Here is an 18,266-nt window from a genome sequence, read left to right on the forward strand (position 1 = left end):
GTTTTCAGTATACTTACCTTCTGTCTTGTTAGCTGCTGTGTGCTTGTTTTGTTTCGCTCTCTGCGCCACCTTATGTTGGATTTCAGCTTCATAGAGTTTGCTGAACTCTTTTTCATTAAACTCACCATAACACAATCCTGCCTGTTTCCTGTCTGCTTCTGGGTCCTCCATCTCCACAAACCATGACAACAATATTGCTTTAAAATACAGAATTCATGTTCATATGATCTTTTAGTTCATTTGTAATGCAACTAATTTTTTATGTCAAATTTCCACAAAAAAATGATCTAACAAACAATCTTACATGTAGTTTAGATACCTTTTTTTTGTCTAGTTTATACTTATACTTACACTTATACTTGAGGCCTCTTCTGGTGCTTAGGTTTTTTTTATTTAGGTACTCTATTCATACAGTTCAAATTTGTAATTTTATTCTATTCTTTTGCATTCACTCTGTTCTAGCATAGTATGTCAGGTTTTGAAAAAAAGGTTTTGGAGGCTACTTTCTCTGGATAAGAAGGATGCAACCCTGTTTTGTGGGGGGAGATTTATCTACATCAGGTATAATTACACCAGTAGAGCTAATTACAGAGAATAGTTTGTCTTTGATTAAAACAGAGCCAGGATGGTCTATGTAATAATTAAAAGGTCACTCATGTTCTTTTTAAACCAATCCTGTTATTCCCACGGCTGAGCATGAGTGGGACTCTGAGCAGTACAGAAACCATCTGCTACCACCGACACTGGAGGAGAAATGAAGACTTCAAATCCACACGTGCTAGACGTTCACATTAAAGCTCTTGTTACCTGTCTAAATCTCTTGATTTTCCTCAGTGGATCGCTTTGCCTGTTTTTGTCTTAATCAAATCAGTGCTGTTCTTCATTCTCCTCATTCTGCTGACAGCTATGTAGCCTGTTCCCTTAGTCATCACTTAAGTGTTTAACTATCTAAGAGCAGGGCTGAGCATTTCTGTGAGATATATGGTTTTATGGAAGAGTAGTGAGAATGTAATAATTGGTTTAATTTGTACTGTCCTATTCTTTCTATCCTTTAATAAGTTTTAAAAATCAGTTGAAAGTATATTGTTGTGTCCTTTATTCATTTTTTTAACAAACACCCTTTTTTCCCCAAACACTCTTTCTATTGATTTCCAAATAAATAAATCTTAAGATTTCCCAAATAAGATACATTCATTTTTAATTAACCTATTAATTAATTAACTATATATATATATATATATATATATGTATATAAAACAATATTAAAATTTAGCCATTTTTTCTGTTGCTAGCCCAATTTTTTTTCTAATTCTAATTCTCCCCAATATTGTTGCATCATCAGACTTCAAATACCAAAGTATTTCGGTATGACGCGGGCTCCGCCCCCATGCGGGATTAGAGCAAACCTTCAATAAACAAACAACGTTGCAGAGGTAGTGAAACTCAATCCGATACATCTTTTGAGTAGGTTTTTCCTGATTAGCCAACACTAAGGCCAAGATGACATGCATGAAAATTCTCCAGCGAGTCCTACATTAGTTCTGTAAGGCTATTAGCCGGAAACAATGGAGAAATCAAAGTTAAAGTCCAAGACTTTTGTAGCCAGAGGAAAAATTAGTCTCATTGGATCTGAGTGTGAAAGTTGTGTCCGACGCATTTTGCACGTACAAAACAGATGAGTATTACTTAAATAATACTGGCTTGTGGAAATCTGCCATCAGGAAAATGCTTAAAAATAAACAGTAGCATAAAAAGGTCCTTAAATGTAAATACCGCAGTTACTGCAGCGTTGTCATGCTGCCACAGAGCTATCATTGGAATTTATACAATGGTAGCTCATAAGGAAGTCATGCTTCCTAATGAGTGAAGGAAGCAAAACGATCTTCACTCATTGATCTTAGATTTGACTATCATACTGTGTCATTATGACAACAACAGTTACCTTCCTGCAGAAGAACATGTGGTAGTAATCCTGTATCATGGTTTCATTCAACTGGACATGATGTCGGCTGCAGGACTTGATCCATTTCTTGCATTATTGAGACTGTTTAGGTTTAAGAAGTGCAATAACTTGTATTTCGCCTTCTACATGCTCTGGGTGATGGCTGATAGGATTGCATGCTCCCTACTGACAATGTTTGATCATGATTTCATATTATTTTCCTAGAAATCTCTATGACTGCAGCAGGTTAGGGATGATAAAACCTAGCTACGATTTTGCAGGTTCAGTTCCTCCAGATAAGGGGCGTGGTCTTTGGGACGTATTGCGACCGCCAATTGGTCAGTTGCTGACAAAATGAATGATTGACAGGTGGCATAATATCAATTCTAAGCAGTTCGGGACCCAATACTGACTCCTGCTGGAGTTAATTGTGTTTTCAGACATAACAATCATTTTATTTATACCTACTATTTATTATATGATGCATTTGGAAGAGATTGATCAGTTGTATTTTGCAATTATATACACTTTATTGCTTATACTTTGTAAATTACTAAGGGCAACTACCTGTCCACTGTCGCCATATTATTTTCAGGAAGAAGGACCACAACAAAATGAGTGACTTGGTGCTATACTGACTGGGTTTCAGTCCTGAGAAAACTTTTTTATCCATTGGCAAAGGAAAGTAAACTGGACTATGCTGTTTTATAACTAGGATTAACATAGAAAACATAAAATTATTTTAATCTGTCTATGTAATAAGATTGATTTGATTATATTTAAGTATATCATTTGGGGATGAACAGGGGCACAGTGATTACTATTTCCTTGCAGCAAGAAGAACAAATCCTGGCTTTGAATCCAAACTTTTTATTTTCTTTTTTCTTCCTGTGCATGCATAGATTATCTCTAGGTACTCTGGCTTCTTCTCATAGTCATAATGCATTGGTGTTAGAGGAATTATGATCTTGACTCTGGATTAGAGAGATTCAACCCTGCCAATCTAGTTTGTTCAAAACAAGACAATCAAATGTTGTGAGTTCCGACCATGTGAAATACAAGTACTATGCATTTAATAAAAGGGGTTTGTCAAAAGTATTGACAGTGCAATCCGATAAAGATTTTAAAAACAAAAACTATTTGAGAGCATATGCATCATATTTATTCCAAGTTCTCCTTTTGAGAATATCATCACAAACTGAGTCATTTTGATCATCAATCATTTTATTTGATTTTTTTCTAAAATGCCAGATACATAACAGGATTTGAGAATAAATCCAAAGTTGAGTGCACAAAAATGTTTCACTGCAGGCGGTTTATATACAAGAATGAAATCAACAACTTTTTTTAATTACAGAATTCAACAGCATTAATATTTAGAGTCAATTTTATTCAACCTAGTAACGTTGACAAGACTGGATTCATTTGCACAGAAGATATCTCTTAAACACGGCACATTGATTTAATGTACAAATCAGTGAATTTTGCTGAGTTGAAAGTGCATCAAAGACCACTGTATGCTCTCTTGCTTTTTAATTACATTAAACAATTAAACCATGTGGTCTCATAAACAGACCTGCATCTGTGAACTTCGAGAACGCACACCCCAAATATCTTCCACAGATATTTACGCAGAAAATTATACTGGTTAGCAATTCCAAATTGATTGTACCAACATTGAATGATATTAGTGTCATTATAATATGAGTCATCAATCATGATTCTTAAGCAGCTTTGTTGTGGCATCAAGACGAGTTGCCACAAACGTCTGGCAAGAATTAACTTGTAAAAAAAAAAATTCAGTTTAAGTGTACATTATCAAGACAAATTAAAATACCAACTTGGAGCAGCTCACTCTTTCTGTCTGCCAACAGTTTTCTGGAAGTGTCCCTTTCAGATGCTCAAATATGTACATTTTCCTAAAGAGACAACGTATTTGTTACGCAAGTGAACAATCCGGACAGAGAGCAATGAGTACAAACATAACCTTTGAATATTTATACACTTTTAATTCACCGAGCCTCCTTAAAACGTAATCTGGTGATGATGCCTCTACTGTGTACAAGGTACAATGGATCTGAAATGCTATAATTCAGTTCGACACTATGCGTGCGATGGAAGAGAAGCCAAAAACACTTTCAAACTGTTTAAATAAATAAAATTAAGTATGGAACAGACTATTTCTCAGAACAGATGATTCATTTAGATACATGAGTTACTTCATCCTCTCCCCCTCTCAATCCATCAGTAGAGAATAATGAAAGTGCTCTTGTCAAACCTGTAAAAAAATAACTTTTACACCACAACCGGGCTAAAGCTGGAGGGTTTTTGTCACAAAATTCTTGACAAATGTTTTGTTTATTGGTGGTCCTCCCCCCAGTCGCCCTGCTGCTGCTTGTCCCCCTCACCACCCATCGGCTGGATTAGTTGTCATTTGTTGAAAGGAAGGCAGGCAGGGAGGATGACTGTGGAGCAGGCTGGGCCTGCCAAAGGCTCCGCCACCTCTCCTTCCAGCTCCGTCCACGTTCCCTTCTCTGGGCTGTAGCAGATGGTCGACGACTTGTAGGCACCCTTGGGAAGGGGAAAATCAGACCATTCCTTTTATTCCTTTCAATGTTTGGATTTGTAACCTCAATCTTATGTTTTATTGGGATTTCTTTTGATGGACCAACACATATTTGGGAGGTGGAAAATGATGAATGGTTTTAAACATTTTTAAGAAAGCACTTCTGAAGATTACAGCATGTATTAGTGTTTAATCCCCTTTACCCTGACAGCCCTAAATAAAATCCACTGCAACTGATCCCCTTTAGAAGTCATTTAATCAGTAAGCGGAGTCCACATGTGTGTAATTTAATCTCAATATAAAATACTGAGGTTTGTTATCAAAACTAAAAGGAAAAATAAATAATTGTTATTAAATAAATAATAGTAATAATAATACAAATATCAAGCAAAATAAAAGGTTAACAGAATAAGCAATGAAATCAGAAAACAAAGGCTGGCCTAATATTTCAGGACAATTGTTATGATGCATAAATTTCTAAAACATACTTGCTATTTGTAAAAAAAAAAAAAAAAAGAAGAAGCATGAATGAATGCCTGAAAGTTTGAAATGAACAAGACTAGCTTAAAAGAAAGTCTGGCTATCAGGAAGCAAAATGTTATAATATGAGGGCCAAGTGTCAAAGTGAATTTTTCTATTATTTTACAGACTGCTTTACTATGAACTTTCAGAAATGCAGCATATTTTGGAAAAGACGGACAGCTGTGTCCGGGTTTAAATGTATAAGTTTGATCACATTCCCTCTGCCGTCTGCATTTGTCACATTGCATTTTTCTAACAGTAATTTGAAATGAAACTAGAAACATTTTTCTTTAGAGAATGGTGTGTTGTCAACCACCATCAGCCACTGGATATAATATGTCTACAGTTTTCTGTTTTTATTTACTGTAAAGTACATTTACTACCATGCTCCAGCTGTAGCCACCCACGAGGAAGATGCTATCATCCAAAACGGCGCAGCCCGGACCGCTGCGGCCCTCGAGTATCGGTGTCTGGAGGATGTTCCACTGGTCAGCTTTAGGGTCGTAACACTCAACCAACATAACATCTAGATGGGAGAAACCTGTCCAAGCAAAAGGAGGAAGAAAAGGAAGAATGTGTAAACTGTGCAGACATTCTATATTTTACAGTCAACCTTATATTCTGAGATTAAAATAAAAGTCTCCCAGTAGAGAAATATATTTTTTTATTTCTGTGCTTTCTCTGTTTTCTTTCTGCTGTTTTTGTGTGGGCATGTTGAAAAGGACTATGTTAAGTACCTCTGTGAACAAATCTGTATTGAGAGGAACACAAATGAACAAGTAGTTCTGGTGTCATCTGGTTGCACTGCCTGGCAACTGACACAAAAATCTAACAAAAAATATAAAGTAGTCTTTAAAAATCAAATAACTTTAAGTTATGAACAACCCATACACACTGCTGGAACACATTCAAGTTACCAACATTTCATTCTAAACCATACATTTCTATAAAAACAAAAATGGACAATTTAATTTCCTTTGTCTCTCAGAGCCTGTAAGGACAGTTGCAAAAAAAAATGCTTGCATTTACTTTCTGTCTGCAGATTCAAAGATTTCTTTATACCATCAGTTCTGTTTCAGATTTTGCATTCTCAATGGTAGAATAAGGGTTCACAAGGTGATGAAGGCCAGCACCTGGACATAGTAGCCAAACGATTTGTGTCGCGACCCTCCATCATTTTCTGAAAAGCCTGAGCGCTCACCTTTCAAATGGTTTCCACCGATGGCATACAGACGATCGTTCATCCCAGCCAGGACGTGAATGGCGCGCTTTGTGTTCATGTCTTGTTTTCTAGCCCAAACATCCATTACGGGGTCATAGCAGTAGAGCCAGGACACATACTCGCCATTATGCACTCCACCTGTAACATGTAATCATAAGCCTGTGTTGTTAATACAGTCAAAATATAACTTGGTTGTAAAAATGCAGTGCTTGTGCTTTGCACTATACATAATGAGGTGAAACCATTCAATGAAAGAAATGCAAGGAATACCTAATGATTTTAAGGCATGGAGAGAGATTAGACATTTTTGATACAATCACATTTGCCTCTATAGGAGTATATTTGGATCTTTTGCTGAGTAGATGCTGTTTTCTTTTTTTTTTTACTCTAATAGAATATGATGTGTCACATTTAATGGCTGCTTCTCCCATCTGTTTTGTTCAAACAGGCTGGTGTCTTTGTTTGCATGTTTTAATGTTGCCACTATGACTGCAGTACAGATGAGTCAGTGGTACTAAGATCTGGCAGAAAAAGATAAGGTTTCAGTTTGTGACATTCTGCATTTGAATGACGAATCAAATAAAAATGAAAGGCCCCTGAAGCAAACATGTACTTTCAAAACAAATAATACCAGGAACCAGAGTGGTTGTGAAAATTTTACATTTATATGATTGAGTAAGATTTTAACCTACCTCCTTTTGTGTTAATAAATACATCAGAAATTTGTACTTGCTTGTCCTGCACACTCTAACACTGTGCCCTGAACACATCATCCCCACCGCGAAAATAGGGGAGACAATCTGTTTTTCAGAGATGGAGAGGTGGGATAGAGTTGATAAGAATATGGATGTATGTATCTAAATGCAGCACAAATCCTCAGTCAGCAGGAAATATGAAAATATGGCTGAATACTATAGATGAAAGCATATTTGTGAGTTGAAATGGCTCAATTGAAGTCCTAAATCCAAGTGAAAGTCTTTAGCAAGACTTGAAAATTGCTACTCAGAAAAGCTCTCCATCTAAACTGAGTGACCTGTTTTGCAAATTGCAGAGTAATGTAGGGATCCTGCGGTGGTGAACAAAAATACAGTCCACACTTTGAAATCTTTATTTTGTTTGAATTACAGTTTTCAGCTGTAATGTGGCAAATATGAAAAAGTTCAAGAGGGATGACTACAGTACCATTATAAAAGCATTGCTGTTTTAACATTCACGTTTTATTTTATATGCTTGTTTCAACACAGGTTTTTAAAATGAAATTATGTTTATACGTTTCAAAGGATGCAACTGTAGATATGCAAAATTTACAAGACAGAGCTGCTTGTCAATGTTGTTTGTGGCTGCATTTAACAGTGGAAAATATGTGGGGGTGTGCAGCTGGATTATGACGTCTTTTATTCTGACTCACTTTAAACTTTTTATAAATGCAACATTATGATGTTCCTTTGCCTGAAGTAAGTATATGTTATTTATGCAAGATTTTTTAAATGTAATTTCTGAGCTTCTGTTTCAGTAATAGTTTGCAATTCATAGTGGTTTATTGTGATTAAACACCTGACATCTTCTAGCAGCAGTATGCCTTATAAAGCAAATGACTGGTAACCATTCTTTACAGGTAACCTATTTTTCCTGACCTGATATGTAGATCTTGCCATTATGCACTGCTCCTGCATGTGCAGCTAAAGGCTGTGGGAGAGATGACACGTAATTCCACTCGTTTGTCTCCAGGTTGTAGGACTCCACGCTGGAGAGGTAGCCCGTCTCATTCCGACCTCCAATTACATACAGGTGCTTATCCAGGCGGCAGGCAAAGAAACTGGCTCTCCTGAGGTGGAGGAATCAAACATGCAACATCATCTCTCTATAACCCCTATCACACTTTTATGCTTCTGTCTTCTCTGTTTTGATGGAGGGGATGAGAACATAGGAAATTAACACTCTCACGTCTTTATACATATAAACTGCAGCATGTCTTGAGATCAGTCAGGCCATCGCTGATTTTTCTGATAAGTCGAAACCATGTGTCTACCTTCTCCATCCATGCGGTTGGTCTTCTTTGTCAGTTTTGCAGTTTTGGTTTCAATAAATTCGACCACACAATTAGGATACTATTTTGAGATATGCTTTTTGGAGAGCAAAACTACTCAGGAACAAGTGGCTGTTGGCTTCTCCAAATGCCAAGCCATGACTTGTACACCACAGTTGGATGCCACTGCTTTAGAATCAATGCAATTGCAACAATGACTTTAAGTGCTGCTTCAATTTAAAGGTAAAACCTATCTTGTGAGCAAAGACCTGTGTTACAACGTGAAAGACATTCAAGAAATGCTGTATGCTCTTCAAACTGTGAGCAAATGTCTTTGGCAAACAGTTCTTTTTCTGGAGTGAAAGAAGCTGCATTATGCTAATAGTTTAAAAAAACACTATTTTTACTCAATTTTCTGTGATGTTTACAATCAGCTCTTTTCTAAACCTGTCTCTTTTCAATTTAAAAGAAAAAGTTACAAACCTTTCCTGCATGGGAGGCAGCTGAATCCAGCTGTTGAATCTGGGATCATATCGGCTGACAAAATTTGTACTGTGCTTCCCTGAAAACAAGCAAACAAAAAAAGAAACCAAAATAAATGAAACCATTCAAATAATTTCATTTTTATTTTACTAGTTAAAATTATTTAGTGAGAATAAAGCAGGACCAACGTCAAATTTCTTGCTTGTGTACATAAATTTGACAAAAAAGGCTGATTCTGCCTTTTGGGGGAAAAAAACTATATATTTTTTTAGAAGATTAGATTTAATCTTCAGGCTTTGAACAGTTAACACTACCAGTGTTTCACAAAAAGTACTGGTAGCACCATAAATATTCCAGTGACAACTGCAGTTCCAATTAATGACAAGTGTTTACTGGACTGTTGTTTGCTCACTAAGAGCTGATCTAACCCTCGAATGAGTGTTTACAACCATCTGAAGGTACATCACCTTTGACGGATATGAACCAATGCAAATGTAGAAGAGTGAAATATTTGTTGTGACAGTATTTTGTGATGGTGCTGTACCGTTTGGATTCCACTGGTCCTCTCCGCCCAGCAGCAGCAGGAAGTTCTCCACCTCTACCACGCAGTGATGAGCGCTGTTGTAAGGCATTACTAAATGGCAAACAGAAAAACAGGTCAGTTACTGTAGTGTGTGGTGTAGCGTCTATTATACTGCATATTACACCTTTTCTGCTGTTCTGGTATTTATAGTCAAGCGAGTAAAACGGGCTGATATTCCAAGGTTTTTGCATATTTCAGAAAGTTAAAATTAAAACCTATTAATTGCATCGAAGCAGTCATGAAAATTTTGATTTTGCACATGTTGATGTTGAGATGAGAATGATGATTCAAGTGCAGCTTTAATTATTGCAGAGTTGGTGTTCTGCTAAAATATGCCACAGCAGTAGATCTTCCAGAGATATGCCATGTCGCTCCAATAAAGATAAACTGCAGAATATCATGGTCTTTTTTTTATGTGTTTGACATTAGACATCCACTGCAGCTGAGGGAGGATTTTTCTTCTATGTATGTTTTTGTGCTCCATGTCTTTCCTCCATCTCCTTCTGCTGAAGTGACCCCATTGAGATGTAGAGAAATGGTCTTAGGTGACAGTCATAATGAACATGATCGTGTTCACTCAATAAATCTCGGGCCCGGTGCTTTTTGAGCACAAATCAGTGAAATGTTAAAGCCCACCTGTCTGTCTCCATCAGTCATTTCCACTGTCACCTCCCCACCGCCTGATGGATCACAGTTGCTGCAAAATTAGACAGCCTTGAATCTCATTTCTTTCCAATTGGCCTCTCCCTGCAATCTCACTCAGGCTGGATGACATGTGCTGGTCCTCTATGGGAGGGGAAGTCTCAGATAGGAACTAATGCTACATATGCTAAACACAGCTTTATCTCAGATGAGGGGGATTAGGCTGCTTGCCTTCAGTGCACCTCAAAGAGAGGTTCCATACACCTGCCAAATTCTCTCACATGCTATTTACATTATCATTCAGTCAGCAGTATATAGGACACGGATCGTCAGATTTTTATTTAGTATCTAGTGCCTGTACTTGCAAAATAAAAAAATAAAAAATCTCGTTGTACTGATGCAGAAGATTATTGGTCTACAATGTCTAAGTGTCAAAGTTTAAGGTATTCTAAGAAGATCTGAAAGATTCTGGTGAATGTTGAATAATATGAAGAAAATAAATAATAAGACGGAAGGAGAAAGAGCATACCAATCATGACTCCTTTATATACAGTAGATGTGACCTTGTTTCCATATTTTGTCACACCACCACTGTACAGTTCAAAATATCTGAATAGAAATGTATGTGCTACACCAGGTGTCCAAAGAGCCAGTTTCACTTTCGGTCTGGTAAATCAGTGGTTTAGAGCCACTGTTAGAAAAAGATAACTCGATATCTTTGATATCTATTATAGGAAAAGTGTTATCTTTTTTGAAGATAACATTTTCTTTTTGAAGAACCATCTATTTATTTCTGTGCTATTTAAATTTTTCTTTTTTATTACTAAAGAAAAACAACACTTTTTCAAAGAGAGGATTTATGCACTTTGTCATACGTGGAAAATAAGTGAAAAGAATTCACTAAATAAAAGCACATAGTGGCCAACCTGGTGACAAGAAAAATAGATCTAAAAGTATATTTATTGTCATTTTGTGGTGGAAATTAATTGTGGAAATAACTGAAAAACTGTTAAAACACGCATTTGTTTGTATTTTTATACTAAAAATCAACAGATGGTTTTTAATAATTTTTAGCTAAAGCTATCTAGAACCAATGTTGGTTCTTTCATTGTGGGATGAAAGAACCACCCACAGCTCTGAAGCCGCAGGTTGCAGACTCCTGTTCCAATTATAAGTAATAAAACAATTATGATATGGAAGGAAAATTATACATTGTTTTCTTTTTTCCCCAACAGAAATGTGAAAATTTGGTGTGCATGCATATTGAGATCCAACAAATAAAACTGAGTGCAACCAAACAAAGGTAGGGATATATAATAAAAGCTACTGTTCGGTGAAGGCCTCAGAAAGTATTTTTAGAGAAAAAAACTGCCTCATAAAAATGAAGACAAACACCCGATAGATCAGGGATAAAGTTGTAGAGAAGTTAAAATAATAAATTTAAAGGTCTTACAAGCATAGTTCACTTTCTCATCTGAAAACTTAAATAATATGGCACAACTGCAACTCTACTGATATATGCCAGTCCACCTTAACCAAAATTCCTGGCAAATAATTTGCAGTCCAGGTTGTTGGGAAAATGTTGACAGAAGAACTTTAGCTTTTATGAAATATAGACAAGAAGAAAGCCACTGTCATAAAAAAGCCATAAAAATCCTTCTGTAGTTTCTAAATATGTAGAAGTAAGTTCTTTGGTAAGATGAGACCAAAACAGCCAAAAAAGTAACACTGCACATCACTTTGAACAACACCATGAAACATGGTGGTGGCAGCATCATGCAATTGTTTTCTTCATCAGGGTCAGAGAGGTTGGTCGGAGTTGATGGTAAAATGTCTGGAGCTTAAAACAGTTCAATTCTGAATTAAAACCTGTTAGACGCTGAAACGACTTGAGAAATGAATGGATGTGCATCTTCCAGCAGGAAAATAACCCTAGACAAACACTCAGAGCTGCAGTGGACTAGTTTAGATTAAAGCATATTTGTGTGTTAGAATGGCCCAGTCAAAGACCAGTCGTAAATCCGATTAAAATTCTTTGGTGAAACTTGAAAACGGATGCTCTACTTCTAATCTAGCCGAGCTTGAGTTATTTTTTTGGGAGGGAAAGGGAAATAGTTTCAGTCTATCAGTGCACAAAGCAGTAGCGACTTTCCCCATAAGACCTGTATTTGTAAAAGCATCAAAAGGTGGTTCTACATAGTATTAACTGAGAGCAGCTGGAAATAAAAAAAGTGCAACTTTGTCTTGGGCTATCCCATATAATTCTCTAGAAAACACACTGATGTTTTCAGCAGTAATGTAACAAAATGTGAAAAAGTTCATAGGGTATGAATACTTTTACAAGGTGCTCTCTCTCTCTCTATATATATATATATATATACAGTATATGGCCATTTGCTCCCTTCCTTTTACTGACTCCTCTGGGTCAACAGCCATTCAGGGAGCAGAATAACCAGGTGCTCTACAAGATGGGTATCACTGCAGTCTACAATAAGCTCTAGGGCTCACTAGAGGGAGTCAGAAGCCTCTGCATAGAAGCCACAGTGTTGGCTGGTTGAATGATTTCACAGCTAATGCACCACTGCTGCTTATATGCCTTTAACACCAACACGATCAAATCCTCCTAAGGAGAATTCCTTTGTTCCACAAGGAAACATGCCGTCGTTACAATCCTTGTTTTAGTTTTTCAGGGCAGGTTGTTTTAAGAAAGGGAGACAAATTTTGCCCATTAACGTAGGCTGACTCTCTCCCTGCCTTTGTCTTGTGTTCGGCCACGCTCCTGTGGGTACACTAGATGGCAAACTTTCCACTAGAATCGGCAAGCAGCGGGCATCTCAGACACAGCGAGGGGAATCAGATTCTGCCTAAATTGTGTTGATGAATGTCTTAATCAAAGGCTGTCCCTCTCAGGTTTCGCCTCATTGAAAAGTTATGATTGAATGTTAATAATCTTCTATTCCACATCCATTGTGAGGAAGCTACATCAGGTGGTCACTGATGTGTTAAGGGGATGATTTTGCAGTTTTGTCCTTCCACTTGGCCACGGACCATTTGAGAGTTAACTTTTTAGTCGTGAGCGTCAGAAATCCCTGTTGACCTTTCGCTTGTTGCAGTTTATGCCTGTGAGTGTGAGTTTAATGAGAAAATGACAATATATACACCAGTGAACTTCATATGCATGCCTCCGCTGGTAAAAATGAACCCTTACAGACCAAAAATGAGCTAAAACGGCAGATTTTTTTTTTTTTTTTTTGCTAAGACAGCTTAGGAGTCATAATAAGGTGAAGACGAGAAGAAAAACACAAATTAAAACAGATACACTTAAGTTTGAACTCCTCCACCCACCTCAAAGAGACAAAACACAGAGCAGTGGATGATATGTATGAATGGAGAAAAGCAGCTGAGATATGACTCCAGCAAAAACAAGGGACAAGAACTCAATATGTCCAGCGATGAGGATGCAAAGGAGAAATGTAGTTTCCCAGTCGCTCTGCTCTTGACCTTTGCAGTGTGGCAAAAATATAGTGGTGAGACTCAAAAGGTCAGAGAAGACAGAGAGGCAGCAGACATATGGACACTCCAAAGAGGTGAGAGCAGTATGGATGTGTTTGCACATTCCCAAAGGTCTCAAATATATCCTCTTCTGACCCAACATTTCTTCAAAGAGACACAAAACATGACAAGTTTGTTTAAAGATTATGATTAAATTAATATATCTCTTATTTGAGGTATCAAGCCAATTAATATGTGCATTAACTAAGCTTGTAAGTGACACAAGGTCAACAAGTTGACTGCCACCCCATGCAGCAGTATGTACAGTGTAATTTAATCCAACCATTGATCAATGTGAGCAAAAAATCATGTTACATTTAGAATCTATCGAGGGCAGATGTCATTTCTTATTGTTCCGTCTCTGCCTGCAATAGATCATTAGATCCCAGCAAATCTCATCATGCATCCTGCCAGCGTATTTCAGCAAAAACAAGGGAACCCGGGCATGAAGCTCCACAATGCTGTGAAGTCACGCTCTGATTAAAAACTTATATTAAAAGTGATGGTGATACATTATTACCTGAAGGATTTAGGGAACTCCTTACTCTCATTTTCTGCGGAAATTAACCCGTGTTAAAGTCATCCACAGGAACAACTATTTCTCATCGTAATAGCCACTGAAACAAGACGCCTCAGGTGCAGAGGAGGCGAGAGCCTTTTGCAAACTCACTTGTGAGGATCTTCCATGTCTTTTTGTCGTCGTCATAGTACTGGACCAAATTGCTGGGGAGACGATCGGGTCCAGGAGGCAAACCACCCACCAGGAGCAGCATTCGCTTATTGGAACGGATTCTGTAATGCCAAAGGTGGAGGTTTTTAAAAAAGGAAAAAAACAAAACCATTCAGGACATTTTTTTAATTATTTAATGTAAAAAAAAAGCTTTTGCTTTGACTTTTAATTTCAATCTCCCTACAACATAATATTATAATAAACCTTGTGAGCAAATTCATTACAATTAGCCAAATTTGCTCAATCACCTATATATCCTTATGATGTGTTACTGAATGGTTATTGTACACTAAAGATGCGTTTTCAATTAGCTGTGAAGCGAGGATGGTCCTGCAGGGTGCCATGCTGGAGGCTAAAAGCACAGCACAGAACATAAACTTGACTATACACAGTCTCCATTTCATTGGCTACAATCGTTCATGTGACTTCTCCAACCCAATTGTTGGATGTTTCCTGCTTTTCGTAGATCAAATATAACCTGAAAGTGGCACCCTTTACTGCAAATTAATTACCATTATTGGATTCTAAATTATACATCACTGCAGTTCTATAAATTTATCACAATATGCAATGAAAACAATGAATGAAGCTTGTCTTTATATTCAGATGAAAACACTTTTTCCTTCTGCTCTGTTGTTATTTTTTTCACACTTGGGTAAATCGCTGTTGTTTCAGTATACATCTCGCAATATGGGAGCCCTGCAGAAATGTTTTTGGGGTAATTCATATGCAAATGAGGTCTTGGACATAAATAATAGTGATTAATTGAGAGGTGAAAAACACTGCCATATTAAACTAATTATGAGGAGTCTTGATTTGTTGCACATTTGAGTGACTATGTGGGAAAATATTTATTATTTGGATAGGGAAGGAATAAATATAGGTTGCATTATGATAAAAAATAGTAAAGTATAACACAGGACTAACATTGATTCTAACAAACAAAACATTTTATAATTTTAAAGGAAAATAGAGAAGTTTTATAAAATCACTCAACTTATTGCAAATACCTATCTACTACAAGCTGCTTCTCAAACTGCCAATCCAGACAAACATGAAGATAATGTGTGGATAGTTTAACATAAATACTACATAACTTTCCCCACAGGCTAAAGAAATTGCTACAATAAAATACACAAAATTAGCATAAACCTTTGTTACATTGTTTTCATGTAATTTCAATTCCAGGAAAACTCTTTCATTTGGATCATAAATTCAGTGCAATTACCCTGTAATTACCATGGCAACAACTCAATTTCAGCATTTCAGGCTCTGCTTAATAAAGCCGCTTTCAATCAGTCACAGAAAATTCATGAAGATTTTTACATCTCGTCCACATTCATTTAAAATGAGTAATATAAACATTTGAGGAAATAATAAAAGGTTTTTTACATCATGGTTTGACACATGTCTGCTTTGCTGTTATGAATGAAGTGCAGTAGAGAGTACATTAAAGCTCTACACAGCTGTCTTGTGTCAGAGGAAACGCCCCACCATCTTCATAATCTGACCATCAACCCTCAAAGGTCTAATTGGTCTCATACGCTGTAGTAGTTTCATTTGTTGTTATGTTTCAGCACCATAATTACTCTCACATCCCGCAGTTGTTTGAATTAATGTCTATGAGCTTATATCTTTTTTGCCTCTGTTATCCTCACCTGCTTGCCATGGTCTGCCTGCAGTGCTGTCTGAATGGCATCAGGTGGTAGTTCATGGCATCCAGCAGCAGTTTCTGGCACACGGGGTCACTCCTCATGAAGTCCACAGATTGCACCCTCTCCACGAGCTCTGGGGCGGGTATGAGGGCAAAGCGCAGCCTCTTCATGAGGTCCGGAGCGTAGTGCATGCGCGTCTCCCGGTCATGCTCCAGCCAGAGGACAGACATCTGGAAGAGAGCCAGCTCTGACTCCACTGGCGGAGGCAGAGCATCCAGCATGGCGCACATCTCCTCAAAGTTCAGCAGCAGTACATCCTCCACCAGGTACTTGTTGGCCAGCTTCTTGGTCTCATCGAGCCCGTGCAGCGCGGCAATCTTGCAGATTTGCTTGTAGTTCTGCACAGAGATCTGATCATTGAGGAACTGCACACTTAGCTTGGTTATCTGGGGGATGTTGAGGATCTTGCTGACTGAAAGCACCTCTTCCACTGTGTCCAGGGAAAGAGTAACATTGGCAGTGTAGAGGTACTCCAGCACTAGCCGTAGTCCGACGGAGGAGCAGCCCTGTAGGACCAGGTTGTTGATGGGCCTGGCACTGGTGGTCACCAGCTTGTCATCTGGGGAGGACGAGGGGGTCCCACTGCTGCCCTGATCCCCCTTGCTTCCCTCATTGCTAATCACATTATGGGAAGAGAAGAGGGATCTGAAATACTGTGAGCAGGATGCCAACACAGCTTTGTGGCAGTGAAACTGCTGTCCCTGGGCAGTTAGAGTCACATCACAGAAAAGCTGCTTTCTCCACAGGAGGTTGAGCCCATGCAGCAAGGTGTCACTGTGCGTTGGGTCAAAGGTGGATGTTCTATCACCCGATCTGGACATGACTTCCTGACTGTGAACGCCACCTAGGCAACAAATAAGCAATGCAAGCCATTTATTTACACACCAAACATCTGCACTACAAGAGATTTCTCAATAAGTTGTCTTCCATCCGAGCAGCGGGTTAGAAAAACCTGCCGCCAGCGCGGCTTCTGGCGCCTCCAACTTTGGGATCTTGGTCGTAAAGCAGCAAACAGAAACGCAGCAGTACTTCCCACAAAGCGCCGCTCTTATGCATGCTCAGCTGAAGTGCGAGATGCCTTTAAAGCCGGAGACGGAGCTCGGCGTGGAGCCGAGGAGCCGGAGACGCTGCGGCGCTTTCCCTCTCCTTAGCGCGGCTGAAGTTGTCGAGGGGAACCGGAGGGGGGAAGAGAGAGCCGCCTCCTCCGCCGCGTTGGACCCGAACAACATGCAGCATCCAGCTATCTTTTCTCCAGTCTTAGTGCACACACCCCTCACACTGAGGACATTACACTGATTTACGGAGTCAAATACAAAAGCAATTAGTTTGTCTCCGAGCCGTCAGCAGCAGCAGCAGCGGTAGCAGTGCGGGCGTAAAACGGACGTGAGTATTCGGATAATATTCGCATAAATGCATCTCTCGGTAAAGTTAAAACACATTACGCGTCGCTTTTTTGTTTCTATTGCTTGTACACAAGCTGGTTCGGTGTGCGTAAACTTGGACCCAAACATGCCGTTGCGTTGTCCCTAAAAGCGCCTGTCACAACTAAATGATGTGAGCAGCTTTCCTGAGAAGGGAGACCAAACTTACCTGACTTCTGCTCTTCACGCCAAAAAAAGAGAAAGAAAGTACGGTTCAGGATCCAAATATCTCCCCAATATTCCTTTGTTCTTCTGTTTTTTTAAAGAATATCCCTTTCCTTTAAACTCTTTGTTCCGAGGTGTCTCCAAATAACCATTGATTCCAACTCACAAAGTCACTATTTCAGGGTATTTGTTGACGTTGATCATTTGTTCTTCTGAATTAACAAGAAGTGTGTGAGTGTGTGAGAGGGAGCTGTGCTTTCTGCAAGAGAAGAAGAAGAAGAAGAAATATACGTGTGACAAATTATGCTACCAAGAAACAACACATCATTATCCTTGGGCCTGGGGCTCAGTGAGTCGTAACGAGAGTAATAGGAAATCCACGGTTGGGGAGAGAAACGGTCGTGCATGGCCGGTGGAGAGAGACCATGCAGGGGTATGGATGCTGGAGAGACTCGCAAAATTATGGCTCAAGGCTATTGTAAAAACTGTCGAGCGTAAATGACTGCGATTTCAAACATCTTTGGAAGAAAGAAAAGAGAAAAGGGGGGAGAAAAAACCCGACTCTTTCCCTCGCTGTTATAGAGAGAACCGTCAAGTTTTAGTGCGCATTGCTAATTAGTCAATTTCTCTCTGCCTTCACAGCCCGACGACTTTGCTGCTGAGCTGAAACTGCTAATTTCTGGGACCAGCCTTTTTT

The 18,266-nt window shown here is 38.6% G+C and overlaps 1 protein-coding gene across 2 annotated transcripts; it reads right to left on the reverse strand.

The window, feature by feature from the left end:
* Positions 1-3,176: 3,176 nt before the first annotated feature.
* On the reverse strand, positions 3,177-17,918 carry klhl14 (kelch like family member 14). Of its 2 annotated transcripts, XM_005807591.2 has the most exons (9): positions 17,574-17,918; positions 15,927-16,827; positions 14,209-14,330; positions 9,306-9,395; positions 8,762-8,840; positions 7,887-8,077; positions 6,232-6,390; positions 5,414-5,571; positions 3,177-4,513 (listed from the first exon to the last, which is right to left on the reverse strand). In XM_005807591.2, the coding sequence occupies exons 2-9, from the start codon at positions 16,802-16,804 to the stop codon at positions 4,373-4,375; spliced, it is 1,818 nt and encodes a 605-aa protein (XP_005807648.2). In that variant the 5' UTR covers positions 16,805-16,827; positions 17,574-17,918; the 3' UTR covers positions 3,177-4,372. The 2 variants fall into 2 exon arrangements, with proteins under 2 accessions (XP_005807648.2, XP_023190716.1); XM_023334948.1 differs by lacking the exon at positions 17,574-17,918 and having other exon boundaries at positions 15,927-17,261.
* Positions 17,919-18,266: the final 348 nt, after the last annotated feature.

This window comes from Xiphophorus maculatus, chromosome 6 (genome assembly GCF_002775205.1).
Source record: "Xiphophorus maculatus strain JP 163 A chromosome 6, X_maculatus-5.0-male, whole genome shotgun sequence".
In the NCBI taxonomy this organism is placed as follows: Eukaryota; Metazoa; Chordata; class Actinopteri; order Cyprinodontiformes; family Poeciliidae; genus Xiphophorus; species Xiphophorus maculatus.

Bases quoted from the DNA above. Each gene is read 5' to 3' on its own strand.
- klhl14 (XM_005807591.2), bottom strand. From the start codon at position 16,804: ATGTCCAGATCGGGTGATAGAACATCCACCTTTGACCCAACGCACAGT. The intron at 8,078-8,761 runs GTTTGTAACTTT...CCTCCACCTCAG, and splicing joins CTGCCTCCCATGCAGGAAAG to GAGAGCCAGTTTCTTTGCCT. The intron at 6,391-7,886 runs GTCAGGAAAAAT...TACATGTTACAG, and splicing joins TGGCAAGATCTACATATCAG to GTGGAGTGCATAATGGCGAG.